The sequence below is a fragment of the Muntiacus reevesi genome, chromosome 2 (assembly GCF_963930625.1).
Source record: "Muntiacus reevesi chromosome 2, mMunRee1.1, whole genome shotgun sequence".
Taxonomy (NCBI): Eukaryota; Metazoa; Chordata; class Mammalia; order Artiodactyla; family Cervidae; genus Muntiacus; species Muntiacus reevesi.
Window position 1 is genome coordinate 166760660 of NC_089250.1, and position 19603 is coordinate 166780262.

Genomic DNA, 19603 nt, shown 5'->3' on the forward strand with positions numbered 1-19603 from the left:
GTACAGATGGCCAAGAGATACATGAAAAGGTGTTCCACACAGTTCATTGTTAGAAATGCAAGTCAAAATTACAATGAGGTATCATCTCACACCAGTCAGAATGCCCATCATCAAAAAGTCTAGAAGTAATAATTGCTGGAGAGGGTGTGGAGAAAGGGGAACACTTCTACTCTATTGGTGGAAGTGTAAATTGGTGCAGCCACTGTGGAAAACAGTGTGGACGTTCCCTAAACTAATAATAGCTACCATATGATCCAGTAATCCCAGTCCTATGCATCTATCTGGAGAAAATGAATTTGAAAAGACACATGACCACCTATGTTCATAAAAGCATAATTTACAAAGCTAAGGCATAGAAGCAACCTGTATATCCACTAACAGATGAAAGGATAAAGAAGATGTGGTATACGTACACAATGGAATATTACTCAGTCATCAAAGGAATGAAATAATGCCATTTGCAGCAACATGGATGGACCTAGAAATTGTCATACTAAGTGAAGTAAGCCAGAATGAGAAAGACAAATACTGTGTGATATTACTTATATGTTGAATCTAAAATATGACACAGATGAGCTTATTTATGAAATAGAAACACATATAGAAAGCGAACTTTGGTTACCAAAGGGGATGGCAGGAGTTGTGGCAGAGCTACATTAGTAGTTTGAGATTAGCAGATACAAACTACTATATATAAAGTAGATAAACATTAAGGTCCTACTGGACAGCACTTGTTCAATTGCCAAGTTGTGTCCAACTCTTTTAGACCCCATGGACTGCAGCGTGCCAGACTCCTCTGTCCTCCACTATCTCCTGGGGTTTGCTCAGATTCATATCCATTGAGTCAGTGATGCTATCTAACCATCCCATCATCTGCTGTCCCCTTCTCCTCTTGCCTTCAATCTTTCCCAGCATCAACACAGGCAACGATTATTCGATACCTTGTAATAAACTATAATGGAAAAGAATGTGAAAAAGAAAATTATATATATGTAAAACAGAATCGCTTTGTACACCAGAAACTAACAGAGCGTTGTAAATCAACTGTATTTCATTTAAAAAATATAAGCTGAGCAGACGCACTATGAATACTGTCCCATCAGCACTGTCCCATCCCACCGTCCTGCTGGCCCCTTAGGGCCGCCCCCAGCCCCCGCCGTGATGGTGCTGGTGCGCTTGGGACACAGGCCAGTGTCCCACCAGTGCTGAGTGGACAGATGTAAACTTATTCCTTGGAAATGAATGTGATGTGGAATATCTGCTTGACACCAAAGTGGTCAATAAATTGAACCAGAGAGTAATTGCTCTGTCTCATGCTGTGAAACACCCACACTGACTTATTCTTGGTTCATTTTTATCAGACTTGTTTCTATTATAGACAAACAAGCTCAGGGAGGTAGAATTAAGACTGGTAGTTTTATCTTAGCTGAATTTTGTTTTCATAAAGATAAGTGAAAGTGTGCTATTCCATTTTTCTTGTTCAATGCTATTACAACATTAAAATATACCTTAAAAAATCAGTCATAATTCTACCACTGTAATTGCCTTTCATTTTTCTAAGTTCCTTTTCAGTTCTTCTGTTCTTGTGAATCTGTAAATTTTGTGATTATAATCAGAGTCTGTGCAGATTTGCATTCCTCCCCCAGCATATCAAACACACATTAGTATTTATTTTTCCATGTGTCTTTTTAGTGGCTAGGTACTCTTGCATTTAAATGATGTACTACAGTGTATGTAACACATTCTATACTCTTGGACATTTATATTCAGTTCTTGTTATCAGTGATGCTAAAGTGATTCTCTTGGTTTTTATGTAATTTAGGCGTCTATGTAGTTAAACATAGGCATGTAGTAAATTGCATACAGAGGGTCTGAGGGCCTGGTTCTGGAGTCACATTTCCTGGATTCAAATTTTTGTTCTGTTGCATACTGTGTGCCCTCCCTGGAAAGTTATATGACCATTGTGTGTCTATGGTGTATCTCTAAAATGGGGAAATTCAAGTAGTTCCTAAGGTTGCTTTGAAGATTAAATGATAAAATATAGGTAAGTTGCTTAGAACAGTCTGATACAAAGTGAAAGCTCATTAAAATTTAGCAATTAAACAGCTATATTCACAATAGCCAAGGCATGAAAGTAACCTAAATGTCCATCACCAGAGGAATGGATAAGGAAGATGTGGTCCATACACACAATGGAATGTTACTCAGCCAGGAAAAAGAATGAAATAATGCCATTTGCAGCAACATGGGTGGACCTAGAGATGATCATACTAAGTAAGTCAGAAAGAGAATGACCTATACTGTATGATATCACTTATATATGTAATCTAAAAAAAATGATACAAATGAACTTATTTATAAAACAGACTTACAGTTACCAAATGGAAAAGGAAGGAGGATAAATTAGAATATTTTGTTGCTGTCTTTCAGTCGCTCAGTTGTGTCTGACTCTCTGTGACCCCGTGGACTGCAGCATGCCAGGCTTCCCTGTCCTTCACCATCTCCCGGAGTTTGCTCAAACTCATGTCCATTGAGTCGATGATGCCATCCAACCATCTTGTCCTCTATCATCCCCTTCTCCTCTTGACTTCAATCTTTCCGGCATCAGGGTCTTTTCTAATGAGTTGGCTCTTTGCATCAGGTGGCCAAAGTACTGAAGCATCAGCTTCAGCATCCGTCCTTCCAATGAATATTCAGGGTTGGTTTCCTTTAGGATGGACTAGTTTGATTTCCTTACTGTCCAAGGGACTCTCAAGAGTCTTTTCCAGCACCACAGTTGGAAAGCATCACTTCTTCAGCACTCAGCCTTCTTTACATGACTCTCATATCTGTACATGACTACTGGAAAAACCATAGCTTTGACTATACAGACCTTTGTTAGCAAAGTAATGTCTCTGCTTTTTAATATGCTGTTTATGTTTCTCATAACTTTTCTTCCAAGAAGCAAGCATCTTTAAATTTCATGACTGCAGTCACTGTGTGCAGTGATTTTGGAGCCCCCAAAATAGTCTGTCGCTGTTTCCATTGTTTCCCCATCTATTTGCCATGAAGTGATGAGACCGGATGCCATTACCTTAGTTTTTTGAATGTTGAGTTTTAAGCCAGCTTTTCGCTCTCCTCTTTCACTTTCATCAGGCTCTTTAGTTCCTCTTCACTTTCTGCCATTAGGGGAGTGTCATCTGCATATCTGAGGCTATTGATATTTCTCCCGGCAATCTTGATTCCAGCTTGTGATTCATCCAGGCTGACATTTCTCATGATGTATACTCTGCATATAAGTTAAATAAGCAGGGTGACAATATACAGGCTTGACATACTCCTTTCCCAATTTGGAACCAGTCCATTGTTCCATATCCTGTTCTAACTATTGCTTCTTGACCTGCATACAGGTTTTGCAGGAGGCAGGTAGGTATTCCCATTTCTTGAAGAATTTTCCATAGTTTGTTGTGATCCACACAGTCAAAGGCTTTAGCATAATCAATGAAACAGAAGTAGATGTTTTTCTGGAATTCTCTTGCTTTTTCTATGATCCAACGGATGCTGGCAGTTTGATCTCTGGTTCCTCTGCCTTTTCTAAATCCAGCTTGTACATCTGGAAGTTCTCGGTTCACATATTGTGGAAGCCTAGCTTGAAGGATTTTGAGCATTACCTTGCTAGCATATGAAATGAGTGCAATTGTGCAGTAGTTTGAATGTTCTTTGGCATTGCCTTTCTTTGGGACTGTAGTGAAAACTGATATTTATTTCTTCTTTATTTAATTTGGAAATAACTGATACACATTACTATATTAGAAAAATAGATAAACAACAAGGTCCTACTGTGTAGTTTGGGGAACTATATTCAGGATTTTATAGTCTATAATGGAAAAGAATCTGGAGAAGAATACATAGATAAATGTGTGTGTGTGTGTGTATGTGCATGCATGCTCAGTTGCTTCAGTCATGTCTGATTCTTTTTGACCCTGTGGACCCTAGCCTGCCTAGCTTCTCTGTTCATGGGAATCTCTAGGCAAGAATACTGAGGTGGGTTGTCATTCCCTCCTCCAGGGGATATTCCTGACCTAGGGATCGAACCCGCATCTCTTATGTCTCCTGCATCGGTAGGTGGATTCATTACCACTCGTGCCACCTGGGATGTATTATAATAGCTCCATCACTTGGCTGCATGCCTGAAACCAATGCAGAGCTGGAAATTAAGTATACTTCAATTAAAAATTTAGTTATTAAATAGTCCAGATCTTAGGGGGAGGGATGGAGATATTGATGGGTGGAAACCTAGATAAAATAAGATTGGTCATAATCATGCTGATAATTGATGAGGCTAGGTGTCAGGTACAAGGGGTTCACTATGCTATTCTTTCAATTCTTATATGTGTTTGAAATGTTTTAATAATAGAAAGTGAAAGTACACATAATAAAAACATTTATTTATTTATTTGTTTTGCTTTTAATTATTTTCTTTGGACATGTTTCTAGGAGTGGGGTCACCCTAGATATCACCAGGTGGGATATTTTTATAATCATTGTTTTGAATATGGCCAAATTGCTTTAGTAAAAGATTGTGTGGTGCTATCCACAAGTAAGCCAATTTTATCACAATCTTAGACAGCATAAGGTATGATCATTAAGTGTTTGTCACCCAATTTTATCAATAAAATTGCCTCTCACAGTTATTCCCCCCGCCTTTTATTTTATTTTATTTATTTATTTTTTTTCCCACCCCCTTTTATGAGACTGAGCGTTACCTACTGCGCTAACGAGGCACCTCCCCACCTCCTTTTAAAGTTAAGCAGACACCGCAAGCATTTTGTTCTTAATTTTATTTGTTTCTGGCTGCACTGGGTCTTCGTTGCTGTGTGCGGGCTTCCTCCAGTAGGTGAGCGGGGGCTACCGTAGTTGTGTCCATGCTTCTCATTGCAGGGGCTTCTCTTGCTGTGGAGCACGGGCTCCAGGGTGCGCAGGCCTCATTAATCGCGGCGTGGGCTCAATACTTGTGGCACGCGGGCCTACTTGCCTCACAGCATGTGGGATCTTCCTGGACCAGGGATCGAACCTGTGTCTCCTATATTGGAAGGCGGATTCTTTACGACTGAGCCCCTAGGGAAGCCCAAGCATCTTCTTAATTGTGGTTACTGCTGGTTATCATTTGCAAAAAAATTATCTGCCTCTGTCCTTGGGCCTTTTATTTGTGAGGATTTGATAGCATTCATTGTATGAAAGCCATATAGTGGTTTGGCGTTAAACTCACTGAAACTATCATATTTCACTTAAAAAAATTATTTATTTTAATTGGAGGCTAATTACTTTACAATATTGTGGTGGTTTTTGCCATGCATTGACATGAGTCAGCCACGGGTGTGCACGTGTCCCCCATCCTGAACCCCCCTCCCGCCTCCCTCCCCACTGAACGGAGGAACTGTCATCACTGTTTGGTACCGTGATATTTGACTGAAAAATCCCTTCTTTCATATGTATTCACGGCAGACATGCTTTTTGACACTTTCACAATCCGAGGTGTAGGAATGATTATGACCTCTGTGTCTTACTGATTTGGAGTATGTTCCTGATTTATGCTTGCTGTAAACGCATGGTCAAGCCATGATGAATGGCTCCGAGGTGGCAGCTACCACTGTTCTTTAATAGCGACCCCTCCGCCTGCTGTTACCTTCGCTGTGGGCCAGGCTGCAGACGTCCCTTGCCAATGAAACTTGACCTCAGTGAATTTGCAGGTGTCTCCGGAAGGACAGAGAAACTGCCAGCCTGTTTTTACGGCATTCCATATTTGTGATGAACGGACTCAGACTGGCTTTCTCTCTTTTTCAGTCCCTGCTTTTCATTATACTGACCACAACTGCTAATTCCAGTACAGGTCATGATCGCAAATTCTCTCCATAGAGTTTTAAAGTATGGTCAGCTGCTTATCATTAAGATACTCAGCAATGTTTTTATTCACTCATCTTTTGGGACTCCTCCTGTGGGGGCTGGCACATTTCTGTTATATTATTATATTATTAGGATGTCAAGGCCTAATATTATAGAGTGGTTTATTTAAACTTTATATTTTTCTGTATTTAAATATATTATTTGTAAATGATAGTTTTTTAAAATGGATTTCTGGTGTATACTAGAGAGCCACATTTTATTCCATCTTCATAACCATAGGGACAGAACAGTGACAGTGTATGAAACCCTCTCTATTTCAATTTCATGTTATTTATTACTTGACAAATGGCAAGAGAGGCATAAAATTGTTTTATTTGTCAGATTTGCATAAGAAGTTTCTTACAAAAAGCTTTTATAGTACACAACATACATAAATTCTTACATAATCATCCTTTTGAGATTAGCCTTATAGTTTTTTTTTGCTTTCTCATTTCTCATTTTCTCATTTTTTTTTCCTTTCTCATTTTTTGGGAAAATTTTTTTGGGTATATATCTCTATTTTTATCCTGTTAAAGTATGAATGAAAAAATGAAGTTGCTCAGTCGTGTCCGACTCTTTGCAACCCCATGGACTGTAGCCTATCAGGGTCCTCCATTCATTGGATTTTCCAGGCAAGAATACTGGAGTGGGTTGCCATTTCTTTCTCCAACTGTTACAGTATAATTGACATCTAATGTGATGTTTCAGGTGTATGACCTAATTATCTGACATTTGTATACATAGCGAAATGATCATCAGGTTAAGTCTAGTTAACATGAATCGTTATATAGAGTTATAAGCATTCCGCTCCCCTCCTTTTTTCGTGTGATTTTTAAGATCTACTCTTGAAAGTGAAAGTGTTAGTCGCTCAGTCATGTCTGACTTTTTGTGGCCAGGCTCCTCTGTCCGTGGGATTCTCTAGGCATGAACACTGGAGTGGGTTACTATTTCTTCCTCCAGGGGATCTTCCCGACCCAGGGGTCAAACCCTGGTCTGCTGTGTCTCTTGCGTTGGCAGGCGGGGTCTTGACCACCAGCACCACTTCTACTCCTCAGTTCAGTTCAGCTCAGTCGCTCAGTCGTGTCCGACTCTCTGCGACCCTGTGAATCGCAGTACACCAGGCCTCCTTGTCCATCACCAGCTCCCGGAGTTTACTCACACTCATGTCCATTGAGCTGGTGATGCCATCCAACCATCTCATCCTCTGTCGTTCCCCTCTCCTCCCACCCTCAATCTTTCCCAGCATCAGGGTCTTTTCCACCGAGTCAGCTCTTCGCATGAGGTGGCCAAAGTATTGGAGCTTCAGCTTCAGCATCAGTCCTTCCAATGAATATTCAGGGCTGATCTCCTTTAGGATGGACTTGTTGGCTTTCCAGCTTTCAAATATGCAATATTAACTATAGTCACTATGCTATATGCTACATCCCCGTGACTTAATTGTTTTGTAGATGGAAGTCTGTAACTTCTGACCCCCTTGGTCCGTTTTTCATCCCTCCCACCCCACCTGGCCTCTTGCACCCACCAGTTTGTTTTCTGGTGGAAAACTTTTAAGGCAAGAAAAATTTGTCATGATGGAAAGAAATTACCAGTTGTTTTAAAGGAAAGATGCAAAATTGAAAGGTGTTTTTTTTTCCCCCCCTTTTTGTTAGTAATCTTTAGAAAAGCTAAACTTCAAGTCCAAGTTTGTGACATAAGATTATGAGATTGGCTAAATTTGGATACTGGTTTTCAGACTTAAATAAACAAAAGCACCTTTAAAAGTATCTGATACTTATAATCAGGAAAAATAGAGTTCTAAAACTCCTGTATTAAAAACATCTAAATTGTGTCTATGCCGGTGTGTGTGTATGTGTGTTGTACATGTATTTTATAAAATTATGAAAACAATTCCCAAAATAGTGTTTCTACTTAGATAAATATAAATGCAAATGTGGACATAAACATCTTGGCTGAATAAATAAATAAAAGGTGGGCTTTTGAGTTTTCCAAAATGTTGATTGTAGTCAGTTTGGGAAAGATATATTATGACTTACGACAGCTGGTAGGTTCATCTCAGGGTACAGCAAGTCAGGGCTGTTGACCTAGATGTACTGACCTCCCCTTGCAATTCCAGCTTCATTGTGAATCCTGAGGATGACAAAATTTAAGAATAAAGGAATTTGTTCATGTACTGGGAGTAAATTCAATTTAGCATACTTTCCCGACAGGATGCCTATTCCTTGTTGGTACAAAAAAACCTTCTCAGATGTTTATAAGTTGTCTCACTGATTATTTTACCCACATTTGAGAGCCTTTCCTTTGCGTCCCATGCTAAACATAAAGAGGCACCTGGCTGGTTTCCTACCCACTTCACAGGGTCAAGGTGAACATTACCAAACCTCTCTGCCTGTGGTCCTCGTAGACCATCTAATCCTCCTCTTTATGGACCAAGTTCCTGCCAGTGAGCAGCCTTCCTGACTCAGGGCTGGGAGGGAGCCCGTCTCCCTCCCTTCTGCAGTGTCACACCCCCAGCCTTCACTCATTCCAATAATGACCTGGTTCATTATTTCCCTTTCTCTTGTTATTTCCTTTTGCTCATTTAAAAGTGTTCTTGGAGTTCAAATGAGTTCCCAATTTAACCCTGATTTAAAATGAGTGGTTGGAACGTTTCGAGAGAACAGCATCGAAACATGTATGTTATTAAGGGTGAAACAGATCACCAGTCCAGGTTGGATGCATGAGACAAGTGCTTGGGCCTGGTGCACTGGGAAGACCCAGAGGGATCGGGTGGAGAGGGAGGTGGGAGGGGGGATCGGGATGGGGAATACATGTAAATCCATGGCTGATTCATGTCAATGTATGGCAAAAACCACTACAATATTGTAAAGTAATTAGCCTCCAACTAATAAAAATAAGTGGAAAAAAATAAAATGAGTGGCTGAAGGAAACTTGGAGATCTAACCAACAGTACAATATTTTTTACCCCAGGGTCTGCATATCATATCTCTGTTCCTAAAGTTAAAAAGTGAAAGTCACTCAGTCGTGTCTGACTCTTTGTGACCCCATAAACTATATAGTCCATGGAATTCTCCAGGTCAGAATACTGGAGTGGGTAGCCTTTTCCTTCTCCGGGGGATCTTCCTAGGGACTGAACCGAGGTCTCCCGAATTGCAGGCAGATTCTTTACCAGCTGAGTCACAAGGGAAGCCCAAGAATACTGGAGTGGGTAGCCTATCCCTTCTCCAGGGGATCTTCCCGACCCAGGAGTCAAACCGGGGTCTCCTGCATTGCAGGTGGATTCTTTACCCACTGAGCTATCAGGGAAGACCCTTTATTCCTAAGAGACAACTTAATACAAATTTGAAAAGCCAGGTGGCCTGGGTTTTCATCGTGACTCTGCCAGTTAGCACTCCATGACCTTGGGCAAGTTGCCCTCTCTGCGTCTGAGATTTTTTTTTATTGTTGTTTAGTCTCTCAGTCGTGTCCCTGACCAGGGATCAAACCTGAGTCTCCAGCATTGGTAGGCAGATTCTTTACCACTGAGCCACCTGGGAAGCCCATCTGGGTCCTGTCTGGCATTAATCGTTTTATGCCCAAAGCAGCTCTCGGGTGGCTGGAGACTTGGATCTTGTCAAGCTGTACTTCCAAGTAAAGAAGATGGAGAATATCACCACGGGTTAGTGCACTAACCTTGGGGTTCTGGGCGAGTCCAGTCTTGTCTTGGGATCGATCAACTGGGCTGCTCTCGTGGTCATGCCTTCGCTCAGTCTTCATTCATGAGTGCTGAACCTGGGAGAGGCTGTGGAGTTGAGAAACTTGAATCGCTTCTTTAAAAAGTAACACTAAATCAACCTTCTACACACCATGCCTTTTCCAGGGTACCAGAGCTGGAGGGGGTGATGATGAGCAGGGAGGGTTCTGACCCCGTCTTGTCGCTGCAGCTGGCAGTGGGCACACTGCTGGGTCGGGAGGCAGGGTAGCACCCATGGTCATGCCAGGTTGACGGATAGAGGGCTCTGGTTATTTGCCCATGCCAGTGATCAAGAGCAAGGCATGAGAAACACATGCAAAACTGGGGATGTTATCTTTTTGTTTCTCATATATTCTGAACCATTTGATTTGTCCCTTTTGAAACTGGGCATTCATTTAGATTTTCTTACCTTCTTTTTTTTAATTAAAAATTTTTTTTTTTTAATTTTGTCTGCACTCAGTCTTTGTTGCAGCGTGCATGCTTCTCTAGCTGTTCTGTGAGGGCTGAGTTGATCCACGATGTGTGGGATCTTAGTTCCCTGACCCGGGGTAGAACCTGCACCCCCTGCTTGGGAGGGTGGATTCTTAACCACCCGACCACCGGAGAAGTCCTGAGAATTTCTTACCTTTCTTGATTTCCAATGGGATCATTAATTTTTTTTTTGTCTTTTTAAAAAAATTGAAATTAGTTGGTTTGCAATATTGTGCTCATTTCCGGTGTAAAGCACCGTGATTGTTATACACACACACACACACACACACACACACACACACACACACACATATTCTGCAGACTGTCTTCCCTTAACAGTTACTACAGAATACGGAGCTGAGTTTCCTGTGGTATGTAGTAGGTCCTTATTGGTTATCTATTTTATATATATAGCATGTATATGCTAATCCCAGTTTTTTAAGCTGGATGTCTCTGAAACTGAAACTTTACTCAGCTTCTACTTATCGTGAGGGTAATTCCTAACAGCCTGCCCATCCTGGTCTCTGAAAGGTTTAAGGAGGCTCTGAATAGTTTTAGGAGGCTCTGATAAAGAACAGACTTGTTCAGCAACAGGGTCCCAATGGAAGTCACCATGCTGTTCCCCAGTCAGAGGTGCAGAAACGGAATGAAATGACTCATGTTGAAAGGCCTGTGTCCGACATGTGGTATGTGATCATTAGCTCCTCTCCCCATGTGCGTTAATTAGTATTTAAAACACTGAAATACGTTTTGCTAAGAAAACCAACAGCTCCACAAAAGTAGTGTATATCATTTATTTTTATAGTTATTTCTTAAAAATAGATATTCCAGATACACCAAAATTATTGAAACTCATAATATGCCCCAATGTGCCACCTAGGTTTCAAAGGTTAACGTTTTGCCACATGTGCCTTAAATTCTTAAAGACACGAGACCCTCCAAACTCAGTGGTGAGTCACCCTCCCTGCCCCAGCATCCCTCGTCCTTTCCCTGACTCTTTTTAAGAGCACTCTCTCCTGGGGGAGTACATTCTTCAGGGTTTTCTAACTTTTACTGTATCTCTATATTTGTAAACTATGCTTATAATTACATGGTTTATATATAGTGTGTTGTACGTTTTAAAAAGATACACTCACACAGTGCAGTGTGTCCTTTGAACCCGTGTCTTTTACACACACATTTGAGATTTGAGTTGCATGTAAAACTACTTCCTTTTAGCTGCTATGTGCTCCCCCTGTAGCTCAGTGAGTAGAGTCTGCCCACGATACAGGAGACCCGGGTTCGATCCCTGGGTGGGGAAGATCCCCCGGAGAAGGAAATGGCAACCCACTCCAGTATTCTTGCCTGGAGAATCCCATGGACAGAGGAGCCTGGCGGGCTGCAGTCCATGGGGTCATAAGAGTTGGACACGACTTAGGATACCATTGGTCTGAAATATCCCATAGTTTATTTAGATACTTCATATGTATTATTTGTCACCAGGCACTGTTTTCATCTCTGATTCAGAGCAGGTATTCAAACCCAGCTCTCTCTAATTCCATCAAGCAATGCATTCAGTAAATACTAGGAAGATAAAATTTTAAAGAATGAGCTTGCAGACTGCCTGCTATATCTCTGGGATATAAATGTAAAGGAAATTGGCTGTCCATCCTCCTGGCAAAGCAGGATCAGGGCAGCTGGGAGAAGGGGGTTGGTACGGGGCTACACTGCAGGAGGCCCCAGGACCCCAGGAGTGGTGGATCAGCTACCTGAGATATTGGCTGACGGGGGAAGCAAAAGATCCTCTCTTTATGGATAATAAATATTGGGGAATCAATGACATTAAAAAAATTAAAGTGTAGTTAATTTATAATGTTGCAGGTGCATAGCAAAGTGATTCAGTTATACATTTGTTGTTCAGCCGTTCAGTTGTGTCCAAGTCTTTGAGACCCCGTGGACTGCAGCACGCCAGGCTTCCCTGTCCTTCACCATCTCCTAGAGTTTGCCCAAACTCATATTCATTGAGTCTGTGATGCCATCCCAACATCTCATCCTCTGTTGCCCCCTTCTCCTCCTGCCTTCAATCTTTCCCAGCATCATGGTCTTTTCCAAGGAGTCGGCTCTTCACATCAGGTGGCCAAAGTAGTGGAGCTTCAGCATCAGCATCAGTCCTTCCAATGAACATTCAGGGTTGATTTCCTTTAGGATTGACTGGTTTGATCTCTTTGCTGTCCAAGGGACTCTTAAGAGTCTTCTCCAACACTACAGTCTGAAAGCATCAGTTTGGCGCTCAGCACTGTTTATTGTCTAACTCTCACATCCGTACATGACTACTGGAAAAATCATAGCTTTGTCTATACAGACCTTTGTTGGCAAAGTAATGTCTCTGCTTTTTAATATGCTGTCTAGGTTTGTCATAGCTTTTCTTCCAAGGGGCAGGTGTCTTTTAGTTTCATGGTGCACCATCTGCAGTGATTTTGGAGCCCAAGAAAATAAGTCTGTCACTATTTCCACTGTTTCCCCATCTATTTGCCATGAAGTGATGGAACCTGATGCCATGATCTTAGTTTTTTGAATATTGAGTTTTAGGCCAGCTTTTTCACTCTTCTTTCACCTTCATCAAGAGGCTGTTTAATTCCTCTTCACTTTCTGCTGTAAGGCTTGTGTCATTTGCATATCTGAGGTCATTGATATTTCTTCTGGCAATCTTGATTCCAGCTTGTGATTCATCCAGCCCAGCATTTCTCATGATGTACTCTGCATATAAGTTAAATAAGCAGGGTGACAATATATAGTCTTGACGTACTCCTTTCCCAATTTGGAACCAGTCTGTTGTTCCATGTCCAGTTCTAACTGTTGTTTCTTGACCTGCATGTAGGTTCCGCAGGAGGCAGGTAAGGTTGTCTGGTATTCCCATCTCTTGAAGAATTTTCCACAGTTTGTTGTGATCTACACAGTCAAAGGATTTAGCATAGTCAGTGAAGCAGTAGTAGATGTTTTTCTGAAATTCTTTGCTTTTTTCTATGATCCAACGGATGTTGGCAATTTGATCTCTGGTTCCTCTGCCTTTTCTAAATCCAGCTTGTATATCTGAAAGTTCTCGGTTCACATGCTGTTGAAGCCTAGCTTGAAGGATTTTGAGCATTACTTTGTTAGCATGTGGGATGAGTGTAATTGTGCAGTAGTTTTTACATTCTTTTGCATTGCGCTTCTTTGGGATTGGAATGAAAGCTGAGCCTTTCCAGTCCTGTTTTTTCCAGTCACTGCTGAGTTTTCCAAATTTGCTGACATCCTGAGTGCAGCACTTTCACAGCATCATCTTTTAGGATCTGAAATAGCTCAACTGAATTCCATCACCTCCACTAGCTTTGTTCATAGTGATGCTTCCTAAGGCCCACTTGACTTCACACTCCACAATGTCTGGCTCTAGGTGAGTGATCACACGATCATGGTTATCTGGGTCATGAAGCTCTTTTTTGTATAATTCCTCTGTGTATTCTTTTTAATATCTTCTGCTTCTGTTAGATCCATACCATTTCTGTCCTTTATTGTGCCCATCTTTGCGTGAAATGTTCCCTTGGTATCTCTAATTTTCTTGAAGAGATCTCTAGTCTTTTCCATTCTATTCTTTTCCTCTGTTTCTTTGCATTGTTCACTTAAGAAGGGACTCCTCTATAGCCCAGATGGTAAAGAATCTGCCTGCAGTGCAGGAACCTGGGTTCCATCCCTGGGTCGGGAAGATCCCTTGGAGAAGGAAATGGCAACCCATTCCAGTATTCTTGCCTGGAGAATCCCACGGACAGAGGAGCCTGGTGGGCTGCAGTCCACGGGGTCACAAAGAATCGGACACGACTGAGTGACTAACACACACACTTAAGAAGGCTTTCTTACCTCCCCTTGCTCTTCTTTGGAACTCTGCATTCAGATGGATATAGCTTTCCTTTTCTCCTTTGCCTTTTGCCTCTCTTCTTTTCTCAGCTATTTGCAAAGCCTCCTCAGACAACCATTTTGCCTTTTTGCATTTCTTTTTCTTGGGGATGGTTTTGATAACCACCTCCTATACAATGTTGTGAACCACTATCCACATTTCTTCAGGCACTCTGTCTATCAGATCTAATCCCTTGAATCTATTTGTCAATTCCATTGTATAATCCTAAGAGTGTGTATATAGTAGTGTGTATGTGTTAATTCCCAAAGTCCCAATTCATCTCTTCTCTCCCTTGCTATCACCTTGGGTAACTATAGGTTTGCTTTCTGTTTCTGTGGGTCTATTTCTGTATTGTAAACAAGTTTACTTGTATCATATATTAGATTCCACTTAGAAGTGATATCATATGATATTTGTCTTTGGTTTACTTTGCTTAATATGATAATGTCTAGGTCCCTCCACTTTGCTGTAAGTGGCACGGTTTCATTCTTTTTATGACTTGGTAATATTCCATTGTGTACCATGTCTTCCTTATCCATTCCTCCTTGATGGGCACTTAGATTCCTTCCATGTCTTGGCTATTGTAAATAATGAGGCTGTGAACGTTGAGGTACATGTATCTTTTCGAGTTAGAGTTTTCTCTTGATAACAATGGTATTTTTTGAGGCCTGAGACTCTGAGGTACAGGGAAGGGTTTTAAAGGAAGTGTGAGTCAAGGGCCCAGTGCTAAGGACCTAAAAACCCAACAGGGGGGACGAAACTAACATGAAACAGAACAACTGGGCCTGGGACAGCTTGCTGTGTGCTGTACCCTTTGTCATCTTTTACAGAAATGAAATGTCCTCTTTTTTTCTGCATCTTGACTTCTGCCTCAACAATACCTTCTGGAAATACTTTCAAGGCATCTAGTGCAGAACAAATTTGTTTTAAAAGGCCATGTAATAGTCCATGTTATGGACATACCATAATTTATTTGACTATTCTTTTATTAATGGATCATCTCCTTTTTTGCTGTAACTGGCTAAACGCTGTAGCAGTTAATGTCCTCATACCATGTGTATGTCCCTATGTACTCAGATTTCTGCAGGAGAGTCTACCAAGACTGGCATGGTTGCAGACAAGGGGGTATGTATTTCTAATTTTAATAGATGCTGCCTTATTGCTTTCTAAAAAGGCTAGAATTCATACTCCACACCCCACCCCCCACCAACCAATGTATAAGTGTCCCTTCCCCACATGGTCACTTCTAATGGTTATAAAACTCCTTTTAAGTGTCTGACATTGTTATCCACTTCTGTGGCTACTAGGCAATATAAATGTCTTTTTGGAAATTGTTGGTTATTTTTACTGTTTTATCTACTGCTCATCTTTTGCCTGGTTGTTATTATTACCCTTTGTGTTTTTCCCTTGGTTAGTTTGCAAGAGCTTTTTATATAGAATCGATATCAACCCTTTGTCATCTTGTGTTACAAATATCTAGACCAGTGATTTCATTTGTCTACCGACTTTGCTTACCAGCCAATTCGCTGAAGGATGATAGCGGCAAACTGTGTTTCATCAGCTCAGAGAACACCCTAATTTGTTCCATAAGTTAACCAACCTTTCGGAACGGTCCATGGATGAAGTGTGAGGTCGATGGGTAAGATGCAGTCTCCTTGTTGATGAGCGTGGTAGCTCACTGCATCAGCTGACTTTTCTATCACTTAACGCTTTTCCAAGGTTCTTCAAACCATCGGGAGACACACCTGCTTGTATGCCTGATGTAGAGGAAAACACAGCTGGTCTTTGAGCCACACTCAGCCAGTCTCTCTTGTCCTTATGGGAAAAAGGGCCCTGAAATACTGTATCATTTTTTCTTTTCTAGAAATCACATCATCCTCAAAGCCTCATCCGCCCGTTGTGGGCAAAGTGACTCATCACAGCATTGAATTATACTGGGATCTGGAGAAGAAAGCAAAGCGGCAGGGGCCCCAGGAGCAATGGTTCAGGTTTTCTATCGAAGAAGAGGATCCCAAACTGCACACTTACGGTATCATTTATACGTAGGTGCAATGTTGAATTGCTTAATATTTTGCTTTGGTTTCTCGGTTAGCTGGATTGGTCTCTGTTGTCTCCAAGAAGACTCGTTTTTCGAAATTAAAAGGATGAGAGAGCATCATTTGCATTCATTCTTTCTGTGAAGGATGAATTTCGGAAAAGAAGGGTGAGCAGTCACTTTGAAATTAAACCGCCTAGACCTCTGAGAGCTCTGTAGGCTTCTGACATATTCTAATGGTGTATATTTCAAATCCAAAATGTGGAGACAGAATCAGAGGAGAGTTGGATGAAATTGCATGAGGTTCCCATCAGGCTGCCCTGGGCACAGGTGTGACAACTTCCTGACACTTATGTTGCATCACTGGTCCCTCACTGGCTCTTCCAACCCACCTGCTACCTCCCTCTCACCTCCATCAGGGCCTGGCTTTTCACCTTCCTCTTGAATGTGTTCCCTTCTGTTTTTATTTATTTATTCTATTTTTTGTGGCTGCATTGGATCTTCACAGCTTTGCACGGGCTTTCACTCGTTGTGGCGAGTGGGGGCTACTCGTCTTTGCAGGACGCTGGCTTCTCATTGAGATGACTTTTCTAGTCGTAGAGCACGGGCTCTAGGCATGCAGGCTCAGTAGTTGGGGAGCATGGGTTCAGTACTTGCAGCACACAGGCTTGGTTGCTCAGGAGCATGTGGGATCTTCTGGGACCAGGGATCGAACCCATGTCCCCTGCTTTGGCAGGCGAACTCTTATCCACTCCGCCACTGGCGAAATGCTCCTTCTGTTTTTAACACAGCTGTTTCCTCCACACCACGCATTGTCATATCAAATACTGGCCCCTCCTCAAAAGGTTCCCTGAGGTAGCCGTGCTTCCAGCCGGCTCTCCTCTCTGCGGTGACCTGGTTTCATTTTCTCATGACGTCTGGCTCTGCTGGAGTCACTTTGCTGTTGGTCTCTTCATTTCCTGTCTCCCCCAACCCCGCATCTGAGCTCCACAAGAGGCAGGTAAGATTCCTGCTTTGCTTCAGACTCTCTCCCCACGTCGGCACATAGGAGGTGCTCAAAATACCTGTATCAAGAAGTCATTTTTCACCCCCTTCCCTTAGCTTTTACTTCAATCCTTATTTCTTCCTTTGCCAGCTCTACTGCTTGTAAAATGACTTTGTGTTTCAGGAAGAAGACTGAAAATGAGGAACCAATATAGTTTTATAAGAAACTTTTAATTTTGACATAATTGCAGCTTCACATCTGGCTGTGAGGAATCCTATGGAGCGATCCTGCAAACCTCTTACACTTTCCCCAGTGGGGGCGTCAGGGGGAACCAGGGGGCGGAGTCACAGCCAGGATCCTGGTGATGATGCAGTTGCGATGCAGAATAGTTGCAGCGCTTGGCTGGACTTCGCTCAAGGTGGCATTGTGGTGCGGGCGCATACCCAAACCATGGTATCCTTGCGGTTTGATGATTGATTCTTTGTGCCTAGAAAAAAAAAATACACACACACACACACACACACACACACACACTTACCTGAGAAAAACAAACCCACCCCAAAGCATGAATGATGATATAACAAGTATCCCTATATAGAGAGAAAAGGTCCACTTTCTTTCCTCCTGTCTCTCCTGGTGCCATGAGCCGAGCTTGGAGATGTCAGGTGGAACTCTCCTAGGGGCTCCTTTACTTTCCGCCTCCACATCTCCTTTGCTGGGTCATGTCCACTGGCCTCCAGCCTGGGTTTCTCAGAGACCTGAGTGCGTCTGGCCTGGAAGCTCGCCTGGCGTTGCAAGACCTGTCCCGAGGCCCTCAGACCCCCAGCCCCGAGCCACGGCTGTGAGCTCAGGCTGTCTCAGAGGATTAGCACAAGCCTTGACGCTAGGTGGCAGAGTGAGACCGTGCTAATCTGGACCTCTTTCCTCGGTCCGTCCCTTTGCCCCCAGGTGTATCATTAAAACTAGGACGTGCCTTCCTTTAAAAAAGCGGTGATCTAGACTCCCTGACCCCGGGTGTGTGGACTTAAGAACTTCGTTTCGACAAGTCAGGGTCTGTCCTTCTGCCCCACCAGCCAGTCTAGGATCGGGGCTGTCGTCCTTGACGCGGGCGCTCCTTCTTGCAGCCCGTGATCGGGCTTCTGTGAGTTCTCCCTCTGCACGTCCTTTATGTGCTTTCTCTCGTTCGACTCCGGCACGTCCCTTGCTAGGTTGCACGGAGGATGTTTTCTGAGCTGTCACTGCTGAGTGCCCAGGTCCTCCCGCCATCCACAGTGGCTGATGTCATTGTCCACATCCCTCTGTTCTTTCCTTCCGTCTTGCTGGGTTCATTCTGTTCTTTAACCTTCCTTTTGTCACGTTGTCTGCAATGGCATTTCCATTGCTTGCAGGATGAAGGTCAGGCTCCCGCAGAATAACATTTGATGCGCTTCAGTTTGCCCACCACCTGCCTTTCTTCCTGTCTCTTATTTCTGAGCACGAACCTTCCATTGAAATCTGCTTCACTTCCTTGGACGATGATGCCTTGACTTTTCTTGCATGTGTGTTCAGCTGTTTTCCCTGTTCAGACCAATCTCCCCCAGCTCCATCCTTCCCTCCATCCAAGTCAGGTTCTGTCTTGACTGAGATGTTCCCCTTGCTCTCCTATTATCTACCCCTCTAAATTCCTCCAACAATCGTTTCCTCATCATTCATTTCATTCATTCATTCAATCAACACCTACTATGTGCCAGGCATTGTTCTGGTTGCTGGGGATGCGACACTGGACAAACAGACCCTAATTCCTCCCTTGTGATGAGGAATAGGAATGATAAGGAAGGGACAGAAGTGAAAACACAAGAGTGTGTTGGATGGTGGTGAGTACCAAGGAGGAAGAGCCGGGGGCTTGGCATGGAGGTGAAGAAGGCGTCACTGAGCGTGACGTCTGTGTGAAGGAGCAAGGGAGGGGGATCTGTGAGTGTCTGGAAGAACGTCCCGGGCAGAAGACACAGCTGGTGAAAATGCCTGGAGTTCTAGAAACGCTGAGCAGTGGAGTGAATGAGAGGGGTGTCAGGGGCTGGGCCAGGGAGGAGACCCCCGGGGTCCCAGGGGCTGCCCCTCTGCCAGGGGAGAAGCCGCCAGGCCCGTTAAACTGTGGAGGGGCGTGGTGGTCTCGCCCTGGGAGGGTCACTCTGGCTGCTGAGGGAGGAGCCGAGGCCGCCAAAGCAGGGAGGACTAACTGGGGATCGTCTGTAATAATTTAGGTGGGAGATGACACTGGTGAATTCAGGGTTTTTTAAAGACCGTTTTGAAAACTTTTGCTGGTGGACCAGGCACGGGATGTGAGAGAAAGAGGCTAGCAAGGGGCATCCGTGGACAACTCGAGGTTGGGGGCACCGTTGGGATGACATAGAAATCCGTGGGCTTTTGGAGACCTGGCGTCCTAGAAAGTGTGGCGAGCTGGACACAGGCCCCTGGCCCTGCCTCCCGGCACCTTCTTCGAGTCCTGAGTTGGCAACACCGCCTGCCTGCCTTTCCCGGGGCTCCTTTTGCAGCTCCAAGTGCTCTGATCCCCAC

At 43.2% G+C, this 19603-nt stretch overlaps 1 protein-coding gene across 1 annotated transcript in view; it reads left to right on the top strand.

Moving 5' to 3' along the window:
• The window catches only part of FANK1 (fibronectin type III and ankyrin repeat domains 1), a 101534-nt gene that overhangs the window by 63416 nt on the left and 18515 nt on the right, over positions 1 to 19603 (top strand). The window contains exon 2 of the mRNA XM_065920154.1: positions 15895 to 16072. Coding sequence (XP_065776226.1) covers positions 15895 to 16072 — 178 coding nt within the window. The remainder of the gene's footprint in view (positions 1 to 15894; positions 16073 to 19603) is intronic.